This window comes from Alexandromys fortis, unplaced genomic scaffold (assembly GCF_014885135.2).
Source record: "Alexandromys fortis isolate MF-2015 unplaced genomic scaffold, M_Fortis_MF-2015_v1.1 scaffold_48, whole genome shotgun sequence".
Lineage (NCBI taxonomy): Eukaryota > Metazoa > Chordata > Mammalia > Rodentia > Cricetidae > Alexandromys > Alexandromys fortis.
The window spans coordinates 1667817-1695725 of record NW_026067947.1 but is presented as its reverse complement, the minus strand read 5'-3'; the positions used below and the strand labels follow the sequence as shown (position 1 = coordinate 1695725).

Sequence of the window (27909 nt, the reverse complement as noted above, 5' to 3'; positions counted from 1 at the left end):
AAACTATGTCAAAACATTTCAGAATTTCATGCAATATGGTATGTATGTATGTATATGTGTAAACATATGTATTATAAAAACACTAGCCTGTTTCATAATAAATATTATTATGACAAAAATAATATATACGTCCCTCTATGTGTTACATATGCAAATATGTGTGTATGTAATATAAACATATACATATACATTACATATAAAGGAATGAAAGTGCAGGGTTAGGTTTTACTTGTTCCCAAACTAGCTTTCCAGATTTAGCAAATAAAAGTATAGGCTATCTGTCCATTTAAATTTAAATAAGCAATTTTTAATTCTAAGCATGCCATAAAACACTTGGCACATATGTACACTAAAAAAATTTCTCTGTTAAAAATTAAAATGTACCTGAACATACATTATTTACAATGGGGAAATGTATCCCTCACCCAGAAATTCTATTAAATCTCAAGTTTAAAAGGAAAAAAAAGGCAGGCATAATGGAACATAGTATAATCCCACATAGTCAGAAGGCTGAAGCAAGAGAACTGTCAGCTGTCACAAGTTCCAGGCCAGCCTGGTCTGTGAGTTCCAATCTAGCCAAGGCTACATAACAAGATCCTATCACACACCGCACACCAAGAAAAGCACATAGCAGCAAGTGCATTTTATACAACACTAGTTTTCAGATAGAACAAAATACCAGTCAGAAGACAGTGCTACAGCACATTCTAGAAAGCACAACACAACGAGGCTGGAGAGGATGGCTGAGTAAGGAATACTGAGGGAAAATTAAGTGCCTGGTTTGTGCTAACCCCTCTCTACATATAATCTCTCATAAGTCTTAACACATCCTTACGAGGGAAGAATTACTATTATCATCTTTGTCGTTATCACTGTACAGATAAGACAGTTAAGGCACACAGACAGCACACTGCCCATTGTAGTGCAGCAACAGAGCGGCACACAAACCCCGGCAAGTTGAACGAAAGGTCTTACGTGCTTAACCACCACTCCCTCCACAGGGGAAGGAACAGAGGGCCCTAATCATCCGCCTAGACTCACCCAGCTACTTAGCAACACGGCTGAGATTCAAACCAAGAATAAACTGACGCCACAGCTCTTACAGCAGCGGTCGACAGCCTCTGTCAATCATGCGAAATAGGAAAGGCAGGCTCCTGGGCCAAAGCCGCAATCCCGACCTGAAGTGATGAGCTCTGATGCTTTATCTTCCTAGGAATTTATATCGCTCGGTCAGCTGAACCTTGACTCTGCATTATTATGGACAGTGCTGGCCTGGATGAGGACCTTAGGGGAACATTTCCATTTAATGGAGGAATTGATTGCCATTTCTATACCACGACATCTCTTTACCATACGCCACTTCTCTGACCTCTGTCAGCCTCGCTGCCTCGAGGCCAGTTCTTAACTCTTCAATGTAAATCCCAAGCACTGGCAACAAGAAGAACACAGACAGGAAAACGGCCACCTTCAAGGTCCACAAGACCTGAGACTTTTCTTCTTGGATTACAGGTTAAAGAGCCAGGGTTATGCCATAGAAAGTATGAGAAATGTCTGGAACATTGCCTGCAACAGATCTGCCTACAAGAATCCCCAAATGCTTCACTGCAGATCCTGTGCATGCATGCAAGCATATGTAAGGGCAAGGCACGGGTCTTATCTGCATCTCGAACGTCACCTTCCAACTCTTGTCACAGGAGCATCTCATCAGTCTATAAATTAGCTGGAGGGAAGAAATGAGTGTGGACAAGGTGGACAAACAGAATGTTGATCGCTTACCCAGCCGAGAATACAAAGACTGTTCTCTACTTGGAGCAGAGGCTTCCAGAGAGGAGAGACCATGTCTGCCTTACTCACAATGCTGACTCCAGAAGATGCTCCTGACTAGGTGATGAAGGACTTGAGAGATGAATGAACGTGCAATCACTTTCCTGTCACCAGTAAGTCAAATGCCAACCTCACTTTTGTCCTCACTGCCCTCAAAATCTGGACTGGAGGGTTTTTTCTCCCTCTTGCAAGCACCGCACATCTTCACCGTGGCACAACACACGTCATTTCTCACAAAGAAGGTTCACCTAGAACAGTGGTTCTCAACCTGTAGGTCATGACACCTTTGTGTGTGTGTGTGGGGGGGGGGGTCAAAGGGCCCTTTCACAGGGGTTGCATATCAGATAACCTGCATATGAGATATTCTCATTACAATTCATAACAGTAGCAAAATTACAGTTATAAAGTAGCAATGAAATAGTTTTATGGTTGGGGGTCACCACAACACAAGGAACTGTATTAAAGGGTCACGTGTTAGGAAGGTTAAGAACCACTGATCTAGAACCTTCCTAACCAGGACAAGAGATTTGGCCATGTTCCACATCATCCTCCAAGTGGAAACTCTAGTGTTGTCCTTCACCTACACAGATCCAGCCTTGCTCCCTGGAGCTCCAAGCACACCCTGCTGAGCTTCCACCTGGAAGGCTTTTCTCTCATTTCTTCTACACTGCCCTCCCTGTGATAAAGTCAAGTTCATTCTTGCTAGGAGACTTTTCTTCACATTCCATGGTCCTCCAGAAGAACTAGCCTTTCTGTCTTTTAGACTCATGGCAAGTGTTATAGATTTAGCCTCATATTTGTGCCACAGTGAGCTGCAAGAAGACAGATCAGGTGTCTTTCCCCTTTTATCCCCAGCACAGACAGTCCAGAATGCAGTAGGTGTCAATAACCTCAGGCTGCATGTATAAAAGGGACTCAAAGGACAAAGGGAAGAAACTGTGGATCTCATCATCTCTTCATACTTCCTCCACTAGAGGAATGCTGACTGGGCCTATTGATTAATTGTACATGTATGTGCTGATATATCAAAACATTCTGAAAGAAAGGCCAGTGGTGCATGCTGCTGCCATTGCTATAAGTTAGGTCAACACCTGCTGACCAACAAGCGTCACAGAATGTCGCTGACTTGAGACAAACAAAGCCTCAAAGGCAAAGAAGCAGAGTAAGAAGGCTGCTGAGATAGCACCACAGTGAGTGGTGGAGGCAGAAGCCTGACCTCCTGGAGTTTTGAAGGACCCCAGGCAGGCGAGAAAGAGGTTCGCATTTCCTACCAAGGAACAGCAAGCAACCTGCCCAGTCAGCCCAGATCTAGTCCTTCCCCTTGCCTGGACAAAAGAAGAGACAGACCCCCCCATAAACAGTAACTCGGGGTACTACAATTAGCTACTGCACAGCTGATCCTACAACCAGGATTTCCAATGCATCCATGCATGCATGCATGCATTCGCTCAATATGAACTAAGGAATTGCTAACTCTCCCATGGTGCGACTTGTGGGGAGAGAATCATGCATGCACAATCACCAATCTAGTGAAATTTATAGTTCACTTCATGCTTAATCTACCGCTCCTCCTATGACATTCCAAAATCTCAACTCAAACATCTCTGGCACTATCAGAGGAAATGTCAGCTAACTATATACAGATCTCAAAGCAAAAAGAGGTTCAACAAAGATACCTCTTTCTAAGAATATGGAATCGAGGTTTAATAGTTTTTCAAATAATCAAATACTACTCCATACTCCTAAACTAAATCTTTTATCTTAACATTAAACTAAATTGATTCAGTGAAAGCCAACAGCAACGTTCCCACTGCCACGTCACATCCAACACTCAAGATGCACACATGATTTCTATCTACAAGTTTGCTGTTAAATCTTGCTTTTCTCTCAGAAAAAAAAATGAGAAATCAATTAGTGAGAAAATGAACAGTGAAGGGGAAGGCTCTGTAATCTGAAAATGTTTTTTAAAAAGATTTATTTATTTATTATGTATACAACTTTCTGCCTCCATGTGTACCCAAACGCCAGAGGAGGGCGCCATATCTCATTATAGATGGTTTGGAGCCACCATGTGGTTGCTGGGAATTGAACTCAGGACCTTTGGAAGAGCAGACGGCGCTCTTAACCACTGAGCCATCTCTCCAGCCCTGAAAATGTTTTAATCAAGAGAAAAATTTTCAAAGAAAGCAAATGTCCCAAGATAGAAATATTTACATATCTATAATTTCCACTTTAGAGTTTCTATTTTGACCCTGTGGAATAAACACTATATTTTAAATGCATGTTGGTTTGCAAAATTCCAGAGCCTGAAGGAACACTTGTTTCTTGTTTCTATAAGGTTAAAAAAAAAAAAAAAAAAAAAAGCCACATTCTGGCCTTAAACAGGACACCAGAAAACAAAACTAATACCATAGACAAACAAATCTTAGCTAAAAGTCATTGAAATAATTCAAATCGTTTCCATTCCAGGGAAAATAGTAAGTCAGCAGTTTGCCAATGGATGCTTTTTCTAAATACACGAAATAAGCAAAATCCTCTGCACAGGAAAGTGCGAATGCTGAACCCTTCTATTTCTGCTTCCATGGGGCTCAATTCAATCAGTAGAGCCAAAGAGGGCATGGTCATCGTGATGCCCACACCAGGTGGCAGCCACACCGGCCTATCCAAAGCCTGGGGGATTCCCAGGTCAGGTTCTTGGCCATCTCTCAAACCAACCAACAAGAGGGAGCCTGAGGCCCAGTCATCCAGCTACTAGAGACAGGAGCAGAGACAGAACAAATGCCTGAGGCCGGCAAACAGTCTAAACAAGAGAACGAGGGGTCAGAAGAGAGCACTCCTCAAAGAGCAAAAGCTCTGAAAAAAATTAGCAAATGAGTCAGAACCTTTCACCTCATACCAAGAGGAGTCTGGAGCTGGCAAGAGCCTGTTGAGTAAAAATCCTCTATATAAGGAAACTTAATTCAGGGAAGTTGTTGGAAACTCTTCACCAAGAAGACGGTCTGACAGCCCAACCTGTAAGATCCTGAGTGAGAAGCCAGTCTGGGGTTACTGGGGGGGTCACACCAGGGCTCCATCCTAAGGGTGACCTTATCTCTAGAGTCACAGAAAAAGAAACTTGAGAACTGCCTTTTAAACTCAATGACAGAGAATTTGCTTCCAAGTCCCCAACCTCCCAGAGGACTTGAAAGGACAGTAATTAGTCCAGAAAGAAGCAAAATGAGGAAGTGGTACACTTTTACGATTTCTGTTAATTCCTACCAGCTGTAATTGAAGAAATCCAAGTGACATCAGCATTTCTGTCTGAGCCAGCAAAGATGACAGCAGTGTAAGTGCAGAGTCATCTGGGGGTGGGGGTGGGGGTGGGGGTGGGGGGGAGAAACAGGGGCGACCGGGGAACGCATCAGAAAACGTGGAAAATTAATTCACTTTGCGGTGAATCACTCCCACGGCTTCCAACACCAGCGGTGCCAAAAATAACATGAAAAAGGGGGAAAGGAAGCGTAAGCACTCCAGCCCTGATCAAAGGAGCCCTAGAAACTTCTAAAAAAGTGCTCACTGAACAAGTGAACTCAACGTGTCTGAACACAAACAAAAGCAATCCAGCCACTTCTGAGCAATGAGAGAGTCAATGAGCAAGAGTCAATATTAAATAAAGAACACCCCCCCCCCCTGGACACACACACACACAAACACAGTACACTAGAAGCAGTAGCTGGAATACACCGGTCAACATCTGCATTATTATGCACTGGTTAACATCTATCTTATTACCTTCGGGAAGAGAGGCATAGAGTCAATTCCATGGTCTCCTCTTCACTCCTCACCCGGAGAGGAAGCAGCTGGTGGGAAAATCACTTACACGGTTTCAAGCTGCCTCATTTTTAGTTCAAGAACAGACTGGAAATAGGTCTAAGTTCTCAAGGTAAAGGCCAACCCTGGGCTCTTACTCAGGTCGGAATCAGAAGGAGAAAACCAAGCGCACCAAAGCTGACCAACCAAGCAACCTAGACAAGAAAAGATGAGAACACTCACCAGGGCCACACTGGCCCTTTGGCTGAACATAGAGTCCACACAACCGGTTCAGAAAGATTGCTATGGAGATGCCATGGCAGCCACTCCGCAGAAGGCGCACATGTGTGTGCCTTCTCTCAACACTGGGAAGGCCGAATTAGAGATACAGTGATAATTAATAGGATCCTTGGCAGCAGAAGCCAACTTCTTTAGCAAACCTGTAATTGCTGCCTCCTTAAATGACAGGGAACCCTGCCAGGAAGGAGGGAGGTGCTAACGATGATAATCATAAAAGGTAAAAGATACCACATCAACAGGTTCCTGGGCTCCCATTCAAAAGTGTGTCCTTATCTATGGATTCATGGAATGGTGAAGACAAAGAAATGTAATGTCTTATACAGGGGGACAAGAGATCAATAATACTTATAAGGGAAAGACACAAAGGAAAACAACGAGGACAGATCTCCCTTCTAGAAAGCCTCCAGTCCCAGAAATGTCAATTGCCTATTAGATCATGAAAACAGTGATCAATATGTACAAGATGCCATACTCCAAGAGAAAATGATTTCGAGAAGTGACATACTTTGACTTGAACTTCTGTGAAAACATCAAGTGATGAGACACCTTAAAAGCAGCCCCAGCCACTGCTCAGACAAGAAAACAACCCCCTAGTTTGCAAGCTCTCTAGGAAGAAAAAGGTACTTAGCTCTGAGCTTGTTTGACAGAACAACTGAAGATCTCTGGCAAGGAAAGAAAGGTAGCCCACGATCCCATTTACAACTTCGACCCGAAGAACAAGACAGCCCACCATTTTAACAAACCAATTTAGTAACTGAGTGTTTTAGTAAACACTCAGTCCAGTGCCCACGATGCACTCCCCAGAAAGGACCAAAGCAATGTACCTCAGCCATCTTCAGATGCCCAGAGACACGGAGAGACAAGTAGTCAACCTTCTGCCGTGGACTGATGTCTGTGGAGATAAACCAGGGCAACAGGAACATAGTTTCATGGTGAGTAACGCTGCCCAAAACTCTTCATAAAGCCAACTTGGTAGGGGCAGGCACTCTCATTCGCTCACGAAGACTCCAGCTTTCCACAGGGCTGTCGAGAACTCCCTGGTGGCTCTCCAACACTGACTGATCATTATTACAGAGCTAAGGGGCTTTAATGAGGCTAAAGACACAGCCCAGGAGTCCCTATTGATAATGTCTCCCAGAAGGCTTGAACATTTCCTGTGGGAGTTAGAGATACGTGACAGATAAAGACTCGGGAGCAAGAGCTCTGGAAACCTGAACAGTTGGTGCTTTTCTTCATGTGTGGCAATGAAGTCCCTTTGAACTGTCCGTCCCTCTCCTCTCTCTCTATGCAGAGTAAGGTCTGCGCATCTATGCTATGGATCCTAACTCGCTCGGGGAACCCACTAAGTACATGGCTCACCATGAAAGCCATCAACTGGGAGGTTTATAGCTTCTTTCCTCTCTGTTAGATCATTACAGCCTTTTATTGAAAATATTTAACTCAATGCTTTACAATGACTAACGCTCTTAACACCCACATGTCAAGGCAGAAGTTATGCTCATTACACAACATTATGATGTTTCAAGAGCTCTGGCATGTCAAAGATAAACAGTCCAAAAGGGAACACACTGGCTACTACTTTATGAAGGCACACAAGAAAAGCAATTAACAAGTTGGGGAGGGGAGGGGTAAAGAGAAATTAGCGAAAAACATCAAGACGTTAGGGAGTACACGTTCAGCGGAGGAACACGACGCTGGGTGTGTCAATAAGAAGACTGTTTGAAGCTGTCAGGAAGCAAGATTCAAGGAACAGCTTTAATAACCAGGGAAACCTACAACGTACCCCCATGCCCTTGAGAATGGTTAAAGAGCCAACGTCCTATCTTCTGTGGGAGCCATCGCAACCTATCTCCCCTTCTTCCTTCAGAAGCAACTTGGAAAACAAAGGGCTTTTTATCCAGGTATGCTATGAGCACCTTTAATACACAGATCTATTTATCTTGGATCCAAACGTTCAGCCACACCCTGAGTCCTTGGTCTTTACTTCATCAGAAACCTAGTCCTTTTTCCACTCCAAAAACAATGAGTTGTCACCTTGCTCACACCTGCCACGCCCTCCGAACCACAACACAGCCAGCACCCACCGAGGAGTGACGGAGAAAGACCCGAGCGGCCAAGCTGGACAGCCCTACGTTTAAATCTTGATGCCATCTTTATTTGAGTGGCCTCACATATCCAAGGAGAAGAAGACAGGCAAGCCTCCATTTCTTCACCTATAAAATGGGAGCCGGCCAATCTCACGGGAGAATGATATTATAAAAACGTTTTAAATAGCTCACACCATACCTGTTGGATAGCAGATGCCTTGGTGTGGTTAAAATTCACCGAGGTACAAATTATTCATTCCTGGCAGTTTAATTTCTAACACAGAAAAGTGTAGAAGAAAATTACACAGGTAATCGTTTTTAGGACTAAAGGTACACGCGCATGTGCATGTACAACACACACTTTTTATAGTACAACAGTACTCAAACACACAAGAAAAGTCAAACTACAGAGTAAGACATGGGCCATAATAAGGGTTTTTACAATGCTAGATGTGGTTGCTGTTGCTATTACTGTTGGCTTTTTGTGTTTTCTTGTCTTAGTAAATTGTGCGTCTGAAACTAGTTCCTCTCTGCTTCCTTCTAGAAGAATCCCAAGCACCAATAACAAGTACTCAGCCAACATTTACAGTAATGGCTGCTGTCTATAATATACTGGTTTCCAGTACAGGAGGAAATCAAAACCACCACCTGTAAACTCCAGGCCCTGAGTGAGCCAGACCTGGCTACTTCGGAACATTTCTATGTCGTCTGCTTTCTCCTGGATTCTTCAGGAAAGACCTCATAGTTTCTCTGTCTTTTTTTTCCCCTCACAAGGCTTGACTCTCGTATCCCATCTTCCTAAAAAAAAATGAACAAAAGAAACAATACCAAAGTCAAAAATACCATGCCCGAACAATGAAGCCCAGAGAGTATGAACAAGCTGGCAGTGATGGGTCATGTTTAGAGCAGACAACAAACAGGCCAAATGAAGACTACAGTCCTTCATTAGCACGGCTGAGGTGCAACCCACCACATTGGAGCTACAGGAGCATCGCAGCTAGAAGACCATTTTCAGCAAAGTCAATTTCCATTATTTATGGGCTCCCCATTTTCAAATCCAGTTGGTAATCAGAATCTGTAATCCCAAATATCAACATCTATGGCTTTCTTGTAGTTAAAGGTGGACATGTTTAGAATAGCAAGAAATCCACGTGGCTCCCCACCGAGGTCAAATGAGGTTAGGACCTGCCATCCTAGTCACACTCACACCCTACTGTAGACAAGCATCCTTTCCCAGTCTGTCAGTGCGTCTTTGTGTCTGGTGTTGGTGACCCCGCTACTTAAACAGTTCCCGGCACAGTGCTGAGCCACTGCCTCTCACGCTGCTACATGCTAAGAGGTTGTTGAGTGGGGACACAGCATAGGTAGTGAAATAAGCATTCCTCAGACATGGGATACGGCGTTACTGGTCAGTTCAGTGCGAACTAGTCAATAATACCCATAAGATACAGTGCCTTCAACAGGAACCACACTTAAGACAGTCAGGCATTCATTGGTTAACAAAAATGGCTGAGACAAGGGGCTCTCGGGAAACTACCTCGTTATTGTCCTGGGAATAATGCGGTATTCACAAATTTGATGGTTTTAGTGGTGTTATAGAGCATAACCACCGAAAATAAGGTGTGCTGGCTGTAGTTTATTGCCTCCCTTGGCAACAAGAGCAACAGCAATCCCCTGCCTACTCATTTACTGTAGTGAGGGCTGTTGGTACTGGGTACCTTACATGCCACTGCCCTGTCCCGAGAGGGAAATTCTACCATAGTCTATTATACAAGAGAGAAAACTTGGGCTCAGAAAAACCTAGGGGGATAGCTAATAAGGAGAAAGTCTAAAACCATTTCCTGCCCATTTCCCAGAAGAGCCTTTGAACACACTAAAAACAAACAAACAAACAAAAAACCTTTTATCCAATTCTTATTTGAAGTGTTCTTGTATTTTTAGTTTTTGAAATGAATTTTTGTGCATCCCCAGGCTACACTGAGGATGACCTTGGCTTTTTGATCCTTCAGCCTTCACTTGGAATGGGGAGAAGTGGGAGCAAAGGTGTATAGCACACATCTGACTTTAGCTGGTGCTGGACACAGGCCCTGGTGTTGTGTAGTGTGTAAGGTACATGCTAAGCAAACACTCTAACAACCAAGCTACATCCCCGGCACATTCTGGTTATTCTTTCTTTCAAAACCATTTGGGGGTCACTCAGTGTCCTGGGCATTTGATATGCCCAACAAACTACCAAATTCTCTGTCCTCTTGGGGACTCACTGACAGTAAACTAAGTGTTACCACTGTCCTATTTATAAATACAAGGAGCTTGATGAATTTTTAAAGTAAGGGCAGCTGAAGGGTGCCCTCAGTGACTACCATTTAAAGTGTATTTATTCCTAGAGGAGCAGATGTAACCACTAATCAGGTTCATTTCTTCTAAGAAGACCTCCTCTGACCCTTGATCGAGTTATGACCCAGCAAGCTACCCTTCCACTGGCCAAGGGCAACAATGTCGTTCAGTTTGACTCTCTTACTCATCGGTATTTCCTGACTCCACAGTGGGCTCAATACCTGTGAGACTGACCCTCACCTGGAAGAGCAAAATAAATATGCTGAGGTTGCTACAAATTAACTCCCAGGCCAAGACTCAGAAAAATCAGAGCAGGAGGCAGACCTCTTCACGTCCACCCAGCTAGATGCCAAATAAAGAAATAAAGAAATCCATTTACTCTGTCAACTTTCCCATCAAGCTGTGCCCCTGGCTCTCCTACCTCTCCATAGAGTCACCCATTCCTCTCCCTGAAGTTCAGCGTTCAGATACCCATAAGGTATGATGGGTCTAAGCAGCCCTCAGGCTCCATCCTCTCTGACCCCGAAGAACCTGGCTCTGTATGTCATCGCTTCAACAACAAGGAAGGAAGAAAATTTTCATGCTGCTTGTTTCTTATAACCCTCAGGAGAGAAGCTGTTTCCCTCGGAATGACACAACAAGACTGCAACTACCCTGGGGGCGGGGGGAAACACTATCTATGTTTTTGTTTGTACAGCTGCATTCAGGTAGAAGGTGTGTGCGTGTGGGCGTGTGTGTGTGTGTGTGTGTATATACATGTGCATGTGTGTGAGTGTGTGTGTGTGTGTAAGTGCACACACGCGCAATTAACCAGTTGTTTATTGTTGAAACTCAGTCAATAGCATTTTAGATACCAGCCCATTAGGGCGTGGTCTGAGGTACTATATGCACAGACAGGAAGCATGCTCAGCCCTTTTCTTCTTTCACTTGGTTGGTAGTCAGAGTTCAGTTTGCAGCTCCCAGCGCCCCCAGAGCGGAGAAACACAGTGACTTTCTTATCATGAGGGTTCCCCAATAAACATTTGTTATCCTTTATCATGGGCTCTCAGGGACTTCCTTTAATGATGCTACAGTTGGTAAATCTGTTCCCATTCTGACGTACACAAGAGCAAATAGTTGTGGGGAAAGGTGTGAAAGACTCTTCAATTCATTCAGGACGAGTCTGGACTCAAAAGTTTGCTGGGCATCCCCATACACATGTGAAGATCAACCATATAGTCGGAGTGTTTAGCCACAGAAAATCTGATTATGACTTAGGCACAATGAATAATCCCTACTCCTCTAGATGAACATTTCTACGACTTCACATTTCTTCCATCTTCATCCAGCCTCTAAATTTGTGTTGCAAAGACATGGCCAGTGGCACAGACAGTACCGACTGCCACAGTGGGCAAGGATGGTGACCAACCAGCACAGAGTGAGTAACATCGCAGTTATGCCCGGCATGGCAGCTGACATGAGATTCAGTCTTTGGTTCTGTTTTGGCTTGCTCTGGTATAGTTTTCTGAGACAGGGTCTTGCTATGTTGTCCAAGTAGCCTAGAATTCAAAATTTTCCTTCCTTAACCTCCAGAGTTCTGGGGTCACAGGTATGCACCACCATGCCTGTATCTGTTGTAACCTTTCTCCAGCCATCCTTTCATTAAATCAAAACTTAAAGAGGTGAGCATGCTGGTACCCAGGCGCATTGCTGAATACTTACTGATGAAGGCCTTTACACATACCTAGCATATAATGAATCTGTTCTCCCATTAAAGACAGTTACTATTCAGGTTAACTCCTTTCCATTTTTTTTAAGATTTATTTATTATGTATACAGTGTTCTATACTGCAGGTATGTCTGCAGGCCAGAGGAGGGCACCAGATCTCATTATGGTGATTGTGAGCCACCATGTGGTTGCTAGGAATTGAACTCAAGACCTCTGGAAGAGGCCGGGTGGTGGTGGCGCACACCTTTAATCCCAGCACTCAGGAGGCAGAGGCAAGCTGATCTCTGTGAGTTCGAGACCAGCCTGGTCTACAAGAGCTAGTTCCAGGACAGGCTCCAAAACCACAGAGAAACCCTGTCCCCCCAAAAAAAACCCTTTCTTTTCTATTTTCTAAACACTAGGTTAACTACCACTTTCAGGAGAGAAAAGTTGCAATGGCCAAGAAATGCAATCATACTGGTGTCAGAGGAGACCATTTCAAACTCAGTTCCTAAACTTCCTAACGTACAGGAAGACAGAAAGACCCTGAAGTTCGGGCAGATGTGGTCTCCTGACTGATACTGGATGAATATGACTACGTAAAGGGATGACGGTGTAACATGTGTGACCAGAGAGCAGGAGGTCAACATGGACAAGGCTGGATGGGGACAGTTAGCAATCACAGGAGCCTGTACAGACACAGCAGTGGCACTGAGCTGCCACGAGATTGCACAACTCCAATTAGTGCCTCTTCTTATGCGTTCTCCGCCCAGCCATGCTCTGTAATTACGATGAAAGGAAACATGTTGATAAAGACAAAGACTGCTGGCCACAAAGGGTAACGCCTCGCGTGTAAACAGCTCGTGCCAGCCTTAAATATCTCCCTCTAAGGCATCCCACCATTCCCCACTATTTGACCCGGATCAACTCTCAAAGATTCCAATGCTGATTGCCCAACTTGGCAATTATTTCGGGCCTTTTCTGTGGACCTGTTTCTCATCCTGCCTGCCCTTGAGTCCTTCCCTCCGTACTATGGTGTCAAAAAGAAAAAAGTCTATTTCACGTCAGAAACCTAACAGATGACATATATGAAGGTTAACTGGGATGACAGGTATGAAGGTTAATTGGGATGACGTGTATGAAGGTTAACTGGGGTGACGTGTATGAAGGTTAACTGGGATGACGTGTATGAAGGTTAACTGGGATGACACGTATGAAGGTTAACTGGGGTGACATGTATGAAGGTTAACTGGGATGACATGTATGAAGGTTAACTGGGATGACATGTATGAAGGTTAACTGGGATAACAGGTATGAAGGTTAACTGGGATAACAGGTATGAAGGTTAACTGGGATGACAGGTATGAAGGTTAACTGGGATGACATGTATGAAGGTTAACTGGGGTGACATGTATGAAGGTTAACTGGGATGACATATATGAAGGTTAACTGGGGTGACATGTATGAAGGTTAACTGGGATGACATATATGAAGGTTAACTGGGGTGACATGTATGAAGGTTAACTGGGATGACATGTATGAAGGTTAACTGGGGTGACATGTATGAAGGTTAACTGGGATGACATATATGAAGGTTAACTGGGGTGACATGTATGAAGGTTAACTGGGATGACATATATGAAGGTTAACTGGGGTGACATGTATGAAGGTTAACTGGGATGACATATATGAAGGTTAACTGGGGTGACATGTATGAAGGTTAACTGGGATGACATATATGAAGGTTAACTGGGGTGACATGTATGAAGGTTAACTGGGATGACATATATGAAGGTTAACTGGGGTGACATGTATGAAGGTTAACTGGGATGACATATATGAAGGTTAACTGGGGTGACATGTATGAAGGTTAACTGGGATGACATATATGAAGGTTAACTGGGGTGACATGTATGAAGGTTAACTGGGATGACATATATGAAGGTTAACTGGGGTGACATGTATGAAGGTTAACTGGAAGGGAGTAACAGCCAGGATTTGGGCAGATGACTACATTCACATATTCCTCCACATTTCTCTATGTATATGTGAGAAAGCTCATATGTGTACAGATACTGTTGGGGGTGGGAGTATATATGTGTGTATATACAAGTTCATATAGAAGTCAGGGGTCAATTTCAGATGTGGTTCCTCAGGTGCTACCACCTGTGTATATGGGGGCGGGGGTAGTTCTTACTGGCCTGAAGCTCACTAAGTAGGTTGAATTCTCTAGCAAGCAAGCCCCTGGCTCCGCCTATTTTCATCTCCTAAGCCCTAGTTACAAACACACGCCCACCACACTCTGCTTTCTTACATGGGTCCTGGGGACCAAACTCAGGTCCTCACGCTTGCACAGCAAGCATTTACTGCCTGAGTTATGTCCCCAGCCCTACACATCTCTGTCAATTCACAAAATTACCCTAGTACTCCATACTGTGTGGTGACCCATTCATTCCCTCCTGTCAGCCCTACACTGAAACTGGGCTCCCCGGGACCACAGGCTCGGGGTACTCAGCTAAAGGGTGACAAAAGTGGAATTTAAGTTCAATTCCACCTTCTCCTAAATTTAGACTTCCTGAACTGGTGGTGAAAGCTCTTAGCCAGTTTATGGTCAGAACAGATGAGGGTTCTTTCTCTGGAGAAGTTCGTTGGGCAACAACAGCAAAAACACATAATTCAAAACATTTGGGTTTAAGTGGATTAAACATGGGCAGGTTGCATTTCTGGTAAATCCAGAGTCTGGAACTTTCTTCTGAACTTAATTTGTCTGGCCCTGACCTTCCTTCTCATAGCCCCCGCCCCATCGCGCTCTACCCCCATCAGGGGAACCAGCCGTGTGCCGAGGCTGAGAACAAAGAGGAAGAGGCAGCCTTGTGTGTGACAGAGCAAATACTGGCTCAGCCCAATCTTCCGCCCCTCTGTTTTGGACGCTCCCACACTCTACAAACTGTCTGGAATTCATTAAAGATGGGAAAACAGGCCGACAGTCGTATTTCAAGTTTTATTCAGCAGAAGTTTTGTGGAAAACAATTCGGTCATGTGGACGTGCCCCAAACCACCATCACCCTGTTTCTCAACCCAATCTCTCAGTCAAGTGACTTCAGTCTGCTTCCAGTTCCACCCTTGCAGAGTTGGGAAGAAACTACCCCGAGTTCAAGATCTGAGCCAGTCCGTCAGCCACTCAAACGGCAAACTCTCGGGCAACCCTGCCATCCATAGTCTTGGACTTCTGTGTCACTTAGCCATCAATTTCTTTTTATAATTAAACATGATTAATTCGAATATTCTGTCACCTGACAGGGGCCAACCTTGTAACGATACATGATTTATAACCAACATCTTTGCAATTTCAAGTTCATTGAGAAAAATCACCCTCGACCACCTTTTCCAAGTGTGACGCCACCCTCCAACCAGAGTAACAGTCACAAATTTGTTAGAAATGTGACTTCTCGAAACCTATGCTGGGCTACTAGATCAGAAATGGAGGCGGAGCATCCCAGAAGTTCTCCAGGGCTGGTAGACCCGAATATGCACACTTACTGAACACCGCTGTTCAAATACAGTTCCATAAACCCCAGGCCTCCCTCTTTGTTAAATCATTCTTGGAGGAACACCTCCCTGACACAGAATACTTTCAGTAAAAATCCTGCAGAGTTGCTCATATTGTCATGTCCGAGGTAAAGAATAATCACTGAGAAAAACTGTCACCAGTTTGTTTGTTTGTTTAAGGGAGGAGGGTAATTCTGTCTAGAAAGCTCTTCAGGGGAACTACATGAGGGATGTGGTAGGACCCAAGGAACTCTTGGGGTCCGCTTAGGGTGCAGCACATCCCCGAAACCAACTCCTGTGAGAAGGACATGGGACCAGGCATCTATCACATGAGACTCAACTACAAGGACCAGGCATGTGAAAGAGACTGAACTTGGGAAAGAGATTGTTCAGAAGTGAAACGAAACTATCCAGTAGGAGACATGTGTAAGGGAAAAGATGCTGGCTGCCAGTGAGAACGAACCAGAATGCTGTCAGGTATGTGGAATCAACAGAGACAAAAAGGGGTTAAAGGAAAAGACTCTCCAAAGTGAATGAGTACCCTAAAGTATTGTTGAATCCCACCCCCTCAAAAAAAAAAACACAACTAATTGTCTCTGTCACTCAGCTTTCGCTAAACTATACATACAGTTCAGTGCCTTTGCTGTGATGACCAAGCAAGCCCAATCAGTCCTCTCATTCACTTCTAACTCACAGCTGTAAAGCATCCATCTGCAGCCTGCATCCTCGGGACTGCATTCCACGCTCCCATCATTGGCCATTTACTCACCCAGCATTTACCTAGATAAAATATTATTAGTGAGATGACGGGGGAAATTACCATGCCATGATGAATGATGCAAGGTGTGGTTCCAAAAAGTCTGCAGCCTGATTGTCCAGGACACTCCAGTCAGTGGCCAACCTCGCAAATTACTCTCCACGTGTGTTTCCTTGCAGCAAACGGGCAGAATTGCATTTGGCTTGTCGCAAGGAATTGTGCCAGCTGCTCATATTTGTTGGGCTTGCTTCACCTAGGCTATTAGAAATGCTGACTTTAAAAATAAATAGACGTTTCCAGAAGGCGCAGCTGAAGTTACCCTTTGCAAATAAAGGATTCTAACTGCTCATACGGTCGTCATGGTTATTCTTGGTCATTCTCAACCAAAAGCATGATGAATTGTTTCCAAAGGGTTCTACTGACCAGTGTACGAAGTTTGCACGGTGCCATTCTGCAGGCTCAGAAATGCAAGCAGAGAAAGCTGCCACTGGAGTAACTCACTGCCCTTCAACAGAGAACTGGGAGATAAAGTGTACCCAGTCCTTTGGATGGAAAGGTAGCTGAGACTTGACCACACACGTACCCTTGTGTGGTTTCGCCAACTTAACAGTGGAGTGCTGTATCTGCTAATTCTGGAGAGACCTTGGTCAGATCAAAAGAACAATGGGGTCATGCATCACCTAGGTCCTCTGGAAGACTTTACCTCTATGGTTCTGGTGCCTGACTTAAATAAGAACGCCATGTTTGTGATTTCCATGTAAAAAGGGACCAAAGTAAACACAGCACCTTCATCTGACTGTCACTTTGTGAATTCATATATAACCCCATTAAATAAATCTTTTCAGCCTCACAACTTCTAGACAAGGCAAGCTTTGCCCAGTGAAAATATATAGTCTGCAAATACGAGCTGGCCATAGTCTATTGGTCAGGAAACCACTTTTCCAATGATGTCTTTGATCAGATGGAAAGTGAGGGAATGTGTGTGAATGATTCAGCAAATGACTCACGCTGGGGAAGGGGCAGAGGAGGGATGGTGAAGCCCACACACGCCTTCCTGAAATTGCTCAATGAGCCACAGCTTCTTATAGAAGAACTGGAGTCCATCAATGCTTCCCCTAGACCTGAAATTGCTGGTTTAGATGGAAAAGATTTGCTTTCTCACTGATATTGCCTTCTGAAAGGTACCATTCCACAGGTATGTGAAGGAGAGAACGCAGCTATTGACATCCATATGGATTTAAAAAAAAAAAAACAGTTTTCAAAGAGGTCGTGTTAAAAGCTACAGTCTGTGGAAGTCAAGGCTGGCAGAGCTGGGCGGAGCGTGGGAAGTTAGCTTCTCCTCTTCACTTCCCATCAAGGGGCCCGATCCACTGCTGAGACCAGGGCTGGGAGGCAGGAGGATGCGCATGTTTTGGGAAATTTGCTGGTGAATCCTCATTTACTCAGACCTTACCTTTACATCCAAAAAAGTAACCCCAAGTCCCACCCAAAGCCCATTCCCAAGCCAGGCAGGGTCAGATATGACATCAGTGAAGACACAGCGGGACTACAGGGAGCCAGACTATTCCGAAGGAAATAAGAGATAATAGAAAGACCCATCTCCATTCTTAGTCCACGGTTAATTTTACAAAGACAAGCGTGAAACTTGACTCATTCAATACTAAGAAGAAAAAAAAAAACACAAAACCAAACTATAAATGCTCATAACCAAGATAGGTTAACGTCTATTCTTTCTCCACTTTTCACATCTTACCTTCAATAAGTTTCACTGCCAAATTGATGTTAGCTGCTTTCTATACATTAGACCTTTTATTTTTGTAGAAATTTTGCAAATCAGTTCTTTTACTCTGGAGGGCTCTCAAGTTCAGAGAGGTTGGGTAACTTGTTTAAAGTCACAGAGCTAGTGAGTAGTAGCACCAAGGTGTGTACCTTTATGTCAGACATTCTTCATCGCGTCAGGTCTGACTTCAGACGCTCTTATTTCCCCATGCCCTCCCTGGCCTGCCAACCTCAGACAGCCGGCTTCTTTCTCAGTCACACTCCACCGCAGTGACCACAAATCACCTGGCTCATTTTCTTTGGTTCAGTATTAACTCAGAAGTCCCTACCTCCAAGATGGAAGTGTACAAGTGCTAGAAAAGAAAAGAAAAGAAAAGGAAAGGAAAGGAAAGGAAAGGAAAGGAAAGGAAAGGAAAGGAACCGAACCTCAGGCTATCTAATTTATATTTCATTCTCTGCAGCCAGCAAGAGCCAGACACCATAGAAACGCTTAATACATTAACTGTTGTAAACAGGGAAAGAATGGGGGTGGGGTAAGAAGAACAACAAATACATGCAGGTCCTTCTGACCTCAGAGCTTAACATGACTGAGGGACTGAGGGCGGCAGGGATGGTGAGCCATGACAGGGCCCTCATGAAGTTGAGGTGTAACATTCAGCCCTATGATTCTTTTTTTTACCAGTTATTCCCCTCCCCCAGGCCTCTGCTATTCAGTCCAGCCTGCCTCAGTTTCCAGCTGGGGTAGAAAACCACCGGTAAGGTCACATCTCTTATGCCTTGTGTGCTTGGACCATAGCACCCAGCTCTTGAGAAGAACTGGGAAGTGATGGCGAAGGACAAGAGTCTAATGGCAAAAATTTCAAGACAAGGGTCTCATGTGACCACCTTTATCCTCCACAACATGCTTGACCCAACACAAGAGGAAACAACAGCACAAAGAGACAAAGAAGCCATATTTAAGAAGCAACCTAGAGAACTGGATTTACCAATCAGAAGCCAGAGTAGGCCTTGGGAAATGCTGGTACCAGAAACAGGGAGGGGGATTTCCAGTGAAGAGCCCAGCCCTCCGGGAAAGAGAGGTGCAGACTTTGTGTTTTGGTATAGTTTTGGTTTAACTTTGTTCCTCCAGGCACAGTATTTAGACACAAAAACCCTCTAGATGAACTGTAAAGTTGTCGTGCTAATACCGAAAGCTTGGGATGACCCACAGTTACTGTCTCCAACCTGCCTTCTTGATTTGTTTCCTCCAAACAACCCACACTTGGAGAGTGCTTACACATATTTTTATGATTTACTTTGATTGGACAAACCTAACAGTACAGCACATTTTATACTTGCTATTCACACAAGCGCACACACAAAAACAAACCGAACTCTTTCTTGCTGTCCTTGACAGATGACCAAAAGAAGAATAGTAACCCAGGATATTTTTTTTCCTGTTATTTATCCTAATACTGCCAGTCCTGAAACAAAGCAGTTGGAGGGAGAAATTTAGTAATTTTGATTTGTCCCGAGATACATTTTTCTACACTGAGGTCCTATTCCTGACAGCAAGCACATGTGACCTGTTCTAAAAAAAGGGTATTTTCCACTTCTTGCACAACTGGAGCAGATCTAAACATCAGCTTGTACAAACTGCACTGCAGAACTCAAAGGGAATCAAACATACGCACACTTAAAGAAACTATAAATAGCAGCACTCGGGAAGAGGAAATCTCCAATAACAGACAAAGCCAACACTTAGAATCCCACTTTAATCAAGTGTTCCGCCTAATCATATCACAAAGCTCATCTGCATAATGGGGACGGAACATCTGCCAGGTTGAGACACCTCAGTCTTATCTAGTTTGCTCCTGAGCCTGGAAGAGCTGACTTGTTAAGAGGAGACAAGTGTAATTCTACCAAAAAAGAAAGATCTACTATCAATTACCAAAGGTCTATGTTAAGCGTATAGTCATCTTTTTGCCTCTATTTTAAAACTCATACCAATCTCAAGAATATAAACTCTATTGGTTCCATCTTAAAGGTAGATTGAGATTCCATGACATCAGGCATCTTGAAGCCAGAGACACTGGGTAAGTGACCAAGACATGGTCACAACATAGTGTGGCTCCCTAAGCCTTCCAGCTGTGTCCAGCCTCTGCTAGCATTGAGGAGCAAGCCCTCCACGCCACCTCCTTCCTTCACAACTGTTTGAAAATCACTTCACTTTGAAGGTCAAATTCAAATTCCCTCATTCACTCACAGAACCACTGCCTGACACCATGCCCATCCTGGTTCCTTTAATAAATAAACACCCACTGCTGATGCCCACAGCAGGCCACACTCTGACTTGTATGGTCACTGAGTGGACAAGTTCTCTGCCCCTCGCCCTACTGGGAGTTTGGGTTGCAGCTTTAGATTCTGCATGATCACGCACATTGCCTTGTACAGGGCAGTGCACACTAGCTGACAAGAGCCTGGTGTCCAACTGGACCACCTGGGTTTAAATCTGGGCCCTAACTAGTACTTGGTATGCCTCAGTTTCCCCCTCTGTAAAAAAGTGGAAACTAAAAATACTGATGCCCAAGGCTTAGGTGAGAATTAGTTGTTCTGTTCTGTTCAAAAGAGCGCCCGGAATACAGTCAGGACTAGAGAGTTTTAACATCATAATTAGTACCACCTTTGTTCTTAGTGCCTGCTTGGGCTTTGCAAAGATGAAATATATCTTTTCTTTTTGGTTTTGAGCCTTAGCCTTCAACAGCTGAGTCATCTCATAAGCCTGAGATTAAGTATATCCCTGCTCGTGTAAAAACACTCCGAACAGGGATTGGCACCTACTAAACACCTGCTAGCCAATTAATTTTGGTATACTCAGACTTGAAAATGCATGCTGATTATAAATTTTTTTGTGTGTGCCGATGCCACATTTGCCAGTGTTTAACCTGCAGAAATAAACCATTATCAGATGGCTCAAAGATATAAAATGCAAAAATACATTTCTGAACACTTGTTAGAAGGAAAGTAAAAATGAATTTGCAAGATTGAGGAAGTTTTGTTACATAACAAGACTTGCCTTAGAGAAGTGAGCCACAGTGTACTAAACACAAACACATTCCAGAATGTCGGAGCTCACTAAGAAAAAGGAAAACAAGAGCCACGTGTACTCGCATTTGCTGAGCGATGGCTGTGTGCCAGCACCATCCCCAAAGTCAGTATCACTCTTCATTTTCTTAATCTCTGGGAAGAAGCCCGTTTGCTAGATGAGGAAACTAAGTTAGTGATCACCAGGCCTGCCCAGGATCATCCAGCTAGTTAGGGACGATACAATGACAGAGTGAAGCTTCCAGGCTTTAAGCCAATGGTCCCCTGCAGATCTGACAGGTCAGAAAAAAATAAAAATTAAAAAATGTCCAAAAACAAACAAACCAGCAGTGCGGTGGGTGGGGGGAGGAGAGAAGGAAAAGGAGGGAGGGAGAGAGATTGAGACTGACTTGACAGCTTTGTTTTGCCACACATGGATTATTAGTTCCTAAAATAAAAGGGCATTTTTAGCATGAAAACTGAAGGGGAAGCCTCAGGAAAAGCCCGTGGGCTTGTGACGTGTGGGAACAGATCAGCCTATGTCTCTCGTCTCACCACACGCATGCAAACTCCGCACGCCTCTCTTTGAATCCGCACTTGGCACCACTGCAGCAGCCCATCTTGCCATGATTAACTTAGCACTAGCTTACATTGCCATTTCTAATCTGCAGGAAATTTAATACTGTCTGAAACAGTACTAAAATTTGTAGGAGGAAACGGGGACCAAATAAAGCCAGTTCCTATGCCTGCTCAGGGAAAAGAGCATCAGCAACTACAAAGGTGTAGGCTTCTCCAGAGTAAACCCATCGGAAGGCCACGGGCCACGCTTCCGGGCTTTGCCCACTTGTGCCCAGGTGCTCAAGGACATTTCCCTGGTGTGACTTGCCAGTGAATAAAGCTGGATCCACTGTGATTGTTCCTTCTGTGACCCATCGCAGAGAAGTCATTCTCAGGAAGACACCATGCATCCCGAGAACTTTTGCTCCTACCGCATCTCTTCCTATGGCACTTCACCAATCAGTGAGACCAAAACGAGGTTCAGCCACATTTGGAATATGTGAATATCTGGGCTGAGCCCCAGTGAAGAATATGGAACTTCATCCTTGAAGGACTTCTGGGAATGTATTTGTAAAAGAATAGTGAATACAAAAATGCAAGTTAAACATGATACCTTTGTGGCGCACATGTCCAAATACATACCACCAGACATTAATCTGCACATCCGACAGCCCTGTACAGTAAAGAAGCATCTATCTCGAAACATCAAGAGCTCTGAGGCTGAGTGACTGTTCTCGGTTCTGGAGACTCCAGAGTAAAGAAACCATGGAGAGAAAACCTTGACATCATGGAGCCCTGAGGTCTGATATATACATATACATACATACACATACACATTTATATATGTGTGTTATGTATGTATCTATATATCTATATACAAGGCATATATGTGAGATTATATATATATATATATATATCCAACATAAAGTGTTGTCAAATTGGATTGTAAATTATAAGACTATGAAGGAGACACAGCTGGAAAAGGAAGCCGGAGAGTTTGGGGGGGGGGGTAATTATGAACAAGACAGCCACAGGAGGTCACACTATCCATAAGATGAGAACCAGGGGACCATGAGAATGACACTGGGAGGAAGGTTAGGAGTTGGTGGGGTAGAGCGCACTGTGTCTATCTGGACAAAGGATGCTCCAAGCAGAGGCCAGTGCAACGCACAAAGATCCAGAGGTAGAAGAGCCTGGGCTCTTCCTGGAAAGATAAGTGTCAAGAGGTGAAGTCAGAGCTGGTTGGCAGCCTGACTACGTGGGCTGCCTTGTGCCATGGGAAGAATTGAGGAAAAATAAGAGCCATGGAGGGCTTTGACTAGAGAGACCAGCATGATCCAGCTTGAGTTTTAGCACAGAGCCCAGGTGGTCCTTTGCTGGGGAAGCTGTCCTGGGTACCGCAGAGAGGCGACCGCATCCCTGGAATCCACCTGCTGAGGATTAATCACAGCTCTCTTCCACAGTGAAAACCAAGGGTCTCCACAAGGAAGCAGATTTGACCTCCGACTGAAAATCATGTGGGTATTTTTTATATATGTGCATACGTATATGTGTATACATGTTCACATGTATGTGCACTGTGTACAGGGGTGTGCGTCTATGTGTATGTACATACATGTAAAGACAAGAGGTCAACTCCAGGTGCCCTCCTCAGTCACTCTTCACCTTAGTTTCTGAGACAATCTCTCACTTTTATCAATTCAGACAGACTGGCTTGCCAGCAGGCTCATCTCCACCTCCCTAGTGCTGGGATTACAACTGCCAGCCACCACCGCTGGCGTCTTCATGTGGGTACCTGGAATAAAACTCAGGTCCTCATGTTTGTGTGGCAAGCACTTTACTGACTGAACCATGGTCTCAGTCCTAATAAAAACAAAAATCAGTTTAACAAGAATATTGTGGCTGCTAAATTAAAAATCTAAAAGTGGCCAAGGCTGAAAAAGTTAAGAGATTGCTGCAATAACCCAGGCAAAGACTGACACTGTCTTGGTCAAAGACACAGCAGAGAAAAAGAAAAGAAACAAGTGAGTTTGGAAACAAAGCTAGATCATTGGTTCTCAATTTTCCAACTGTTTAAGCCCTTTAACACAGTTCATCGTGTCATAGTGACCCCAACCATAAAATTAATTTCATGGCTACTTCATAACTGTAATTTTGCTATTGTTATGAATCATAATATAATTATCTGAGATGAAGGATGTCTGATTTGCATCCCCCGGGAAAGTGTCGAGACCCACAGGTTGAGAACCACTGAGCTAAACAATACAATGGATAAATGGCCTTGTTACAAGAGTCCACCACTTTCCTTACAACTTTTTCCCAGACAGGACTTAAAGGGTGCCTCAGTAAAGAACATCAATTAAACACAAAGAGAAGACCCTGAACCACATGAAGCCCACTTAAAGTCACACAACATATGTAAATGACAGTATCATCAGGACAACTGTCAAAAACAGTATAAGGAAATGTTACCTACTCCAGATACTTACTCACAGATTTTATTTAACTGGTTTATTTCAAAGAGCATATGTCTCCTCCATCCTACTGCGCACCTGCTTCTAGTACCAAGGTGTGAAGGTGTTTATGCCCACACACCCACATTTCCCTTCCCCATGCTAGCTAGCTACCGAGGACATGTGCTCCTGCAAGCCATTCTTGCTGACTGTGACAAAGAACAGAACCAGATCCTTCCACGTAAGTGTCAGGGCCCTCATTGGTCTTCTCCAGAGCATACTTTCCCCACTCCCTCAAACTCATTAAATGTATCAACCACCATCGAAACATTCTCAACAATCCAGTTAATTCATTTCTTTCAGGAACATGCACACACACACACACACACACACACACACACTCCCTCATTCCAGCTATGTAAGCATTTGCTTATAGAAGCAAAAGCAGGGACGGCCCAGTAAAACACTGGTCCCTTCAGCCACATGCAGATAAAGCCCTAATGAGCATAACCAACAATACCCCTTACACAGCATCACTCAGAGCACCCAATACACACAATCTATGTTCACATACAAAATAGCCATTATGAAAAGAAGCCACCAGTGAAAGAACAAGTTTACACATCTCAATGCCTAACACATTTCCTTCCACTCTGCCACAAGCATGTGCAAAAAGCCTGCTTTTTGCAAGGGCAGCCAGGGACATCTGCTCTTCCCAGAGTTTGTTCTCCTCACTGGATTCAAGGTCCAGCCCCAGCCCTGAAGGAAAGTAACCTGGCTCCTTTTTCCAGTAGAGTTAAGACTCAGCCTCCTTCTCTCCAAAAACAAGGATCCTTCCAACCCTGACTTCTACCTCCCTGGCCCTTCATTTCCCTAAAAGCGAGGCCCTCTGCCCCTCTGCCAGGGGCACCTCACTCATCTAGGCCCTAGTGACAGTTGAGGGACAAGGTGATGAAGCTTCCAGTCTCACCCTCATCTCATCTCACTATGGAAAGAGGTGGAAGTAAAGCCTTTCTTTGGCTAGCAAGGATTCCAGCGACCATCCCCCTCTCTGTAAACATTGCAAAGAAGTGCTATAGACCCAGAGTGACCAAGGAGAGTGAAAAGGGAAGATAACCGATTCTGCCCCGCAAAGAGCAACAGACAGTGATGCAAAGGATAAGGGTGCTGCAGATGTACAGAGTTGGGAGGAACCAGAGGGCATCTTCACTCCAGTCCCGAAGTTTTTGAAGTGCCTGGAGAATTAAACGTGTGTAGTAGGGAAAAGATCATTCCCAACTACCACAGGCCTCTGAACTAGCTTATCTATCTATCTATTTATCTATCTTTCTTCCTTCCTTCCTTCCTGCCTCCCTCCCTTCCCTTCCCTTCCCTTCCTCCCTTCCCCCCCCCCCTTTTTTTTTTTTTACATTTGCTAGAAACTCTATTCCTGAGAACTTGCCCAGCTGGGGAGACACGCCCACTCGCTGCCACCACCCCCTCAGGGGACTCAGGTGCTCCCGGGTGGCCGGTGGGAGAAAAAGCCCTAGTGGACTTCAGCTTAATCCAGGGGCCACCTGGAGCAGTCTCTCCCAGAGAGTCTGAACTGCCAGGAGACTCCCCAGGCCAGTTTATTGCTTCCCTGGAGCATCGGATCTCCACCACCCCAAGCTCTCCCTCTCCAAGCCCTCAGCCTCCTAGAATCTTCAGAAAAACTCCTCCGCCCGGTACCACCAGATCACGGTCCCCGTCCGGTGCTCCTCTTACACCACCGGGTACCGCCCCAGCCCCCATTCAACTCAGCATCTGGCTTGTGCAGCCGAGGGTCCCCGCGCCTGGATGAGCCATCCCATGAGACCCGTGGTATCCGAAGTGTCTCTGTCAGACACCCTAGAGGATGCGAGCAAGTCATCTGAGAGCAGAACCCCAGATGCCAGGGGCCAGTTCGCCCTGTACCCCAAGGCAAGGGCACGGGGTCCTTGTCCCACTGCTAGTCAGACTGGCTGTTCTCGCCCCCGGGTAGCAAGTGCGGGGCCCCTGGGCCTCCCGCCGCGCCGCCCTCGAGCTGTCACCACTCACCTGCTCTTCAGAGGTTGACTTTTGAGTTCGTAATAGGTTTTGGGTTCTTCGTGAAACTCCTCCCCGACTTCGAAATCCGCCACGATCCCAGATTCTGACTGCATGGCTCCCGCTTGCCCGCCTTCCACTGCTTGTAAGCACCTGCCGAAGATGGGGAGACTTGGGTCCCCCAGCCACTCGCCCCGCGCAGAGCCGCTAAACCCGCTAGCCGGCCGCCCGCCCCGGCGCGGTGAGTTTACACTCACACCAGGGCGGGAGGGGCCGATCCCGATGCGCCCTGGGATTTGTAGTACCTCTGGGGCAGAGCACATAAGATCTCTAGGAAAGCAGCGTCTGAAAAGACTACAATTCCCAGAAGGCCAATTCGGGGAGCGGCAACGTGGTAGATACCGATAGTGCAAGTCCTGTTTGGATTCCTTGTCAATGTCAGCAGCTCCTCTCCGTCTCTCCCGTTTGCCCCAAGGGTACTGACCTGGCTGTTTAATATTAATAAGAACGTAAGAACGGACTCAGCCTGGTCTCCAACTGTCCCTCCCAGCTCAGACATCTATGAGAGCATCCCGAGTGTTCATTTAAAAAATAAAACACTAAAGGGTTTGGCACTAGAAAGTTTCAGAGTTAAAGCCCATTTTAAAATCAAAGGACTTTCTATTCTCTCCCAAGCTTCTCCGGGCTGCAGCGACCTATCATCTGGTCCTCAATTGGAACGGAGTGTTGGAAGCTTACTTCACTTTTGTAATGAAAACATTATTGGAGAAGTTGTTCTTGTGTGTTCCTTTTCTGGAACTAACAGTCTGGGCTCTTAAAATACTCTTCATCAGCTGAAAGACTCCTTCCCTTTTATCCAATTAGTCACCTCGAATCTAAAGCAGCACTTGGAGGACTCGGTTAATTTTAAAAGGCACCAAGTTTCCAAACAGCTTCACCGACCGTCTGCTTTCAATTTCTCAACTGGCTGGGAGTTCAAAAGAGATCGTCCTAACACTGCAAAGTCGGTGCAGCTTCAAGGCACTGAGCTAGGTGATGTATTAAATGACAGCCCCTGAACTCGTTTATACTTCCAGACTTGTCTTCTGATTAGTTCCAGCAGGACTCTTCCTTTCGTGTATAACAAGTGCTTTGAGATATCAGTGTTAAGAATGGCTTTTAAAATTGTAGACATTCCCATTTTTTTTTCTAAGAAATCCTGTGCAATCTTAGACGTGTCAGTTTGATTCCTAGAAGCCTCAATTTCCTCATCTATAGAAGAAGAGATTAGGAAACCTGTTGGAGATGGTGTTGCAAAGTCAAAAGTAAGAAAAAATTGACTGGCAATCTACGGCTGGGCAGGCAGAACGGCTCCGTTAGAAAATGTGACTGCCCATGAGCGTGACAACCTGAGACTGGTCCCCAGGACCCACATTGGAAGCAGGTAGCTATTAACTACTGAAAACCCACATTCAGGTGCCCCCACACATGCATGCATGGAAGCATACACAATTAATAGATTAATTAATTAATTAAAATGCTACTCAAGGATCATTAATTTTGGCTGTTTCTTTTGACCATCTTCAGACATTCTTTTCAAACTAGCATCTCTTTGTGTATTTTCACTTCGAGAGGAATAAGTTAAATGGTTGTCTGTTCTGATGGTTGGGCACAACCCAGGGGTTACCCACTCTCATCTCTTCC

At 44.8% G+C, this 27909-nt stretch overlaps 1 protein-coding gene across 10 annotated transcripts in view; it reads right to left on the bottom strand.

Annotated features, from left to right (window-relative positions):
* Mitf (melanocyte inducing transcription factor) overlaps positions 1–27646 on the bottom strand; it is a 267515-nt gene extending 239869 nt beyond the window's left edge. For 3 of the 10 annotated variants that reach the window (XR_007593097.1, XR_007593098.1, XR_007593099.1), the window contains exon 1: positions 26239–27646. Coding sequence is in view for 4 of the 10 variants with exons in the window: in XM_050149384.1 (XP_050005341.1) it covers positions 26239–26549 (311 nt within the window). In the remaining 6 variants the exon portion in view is untranslated. Of the gene's footprint in view, positions 1–6737; positions 6809–8648; positions 8788–26238 lie in introns of those variants that run through there. The other 7 variants (XR_007593100.1, XM_050149384.1, XM_050149383.1 and 4 more) reach the window with 7 other exon arrangements.
* Between the last annotated feature and the right edge of the window lie 263 nt (positions 27647–27909).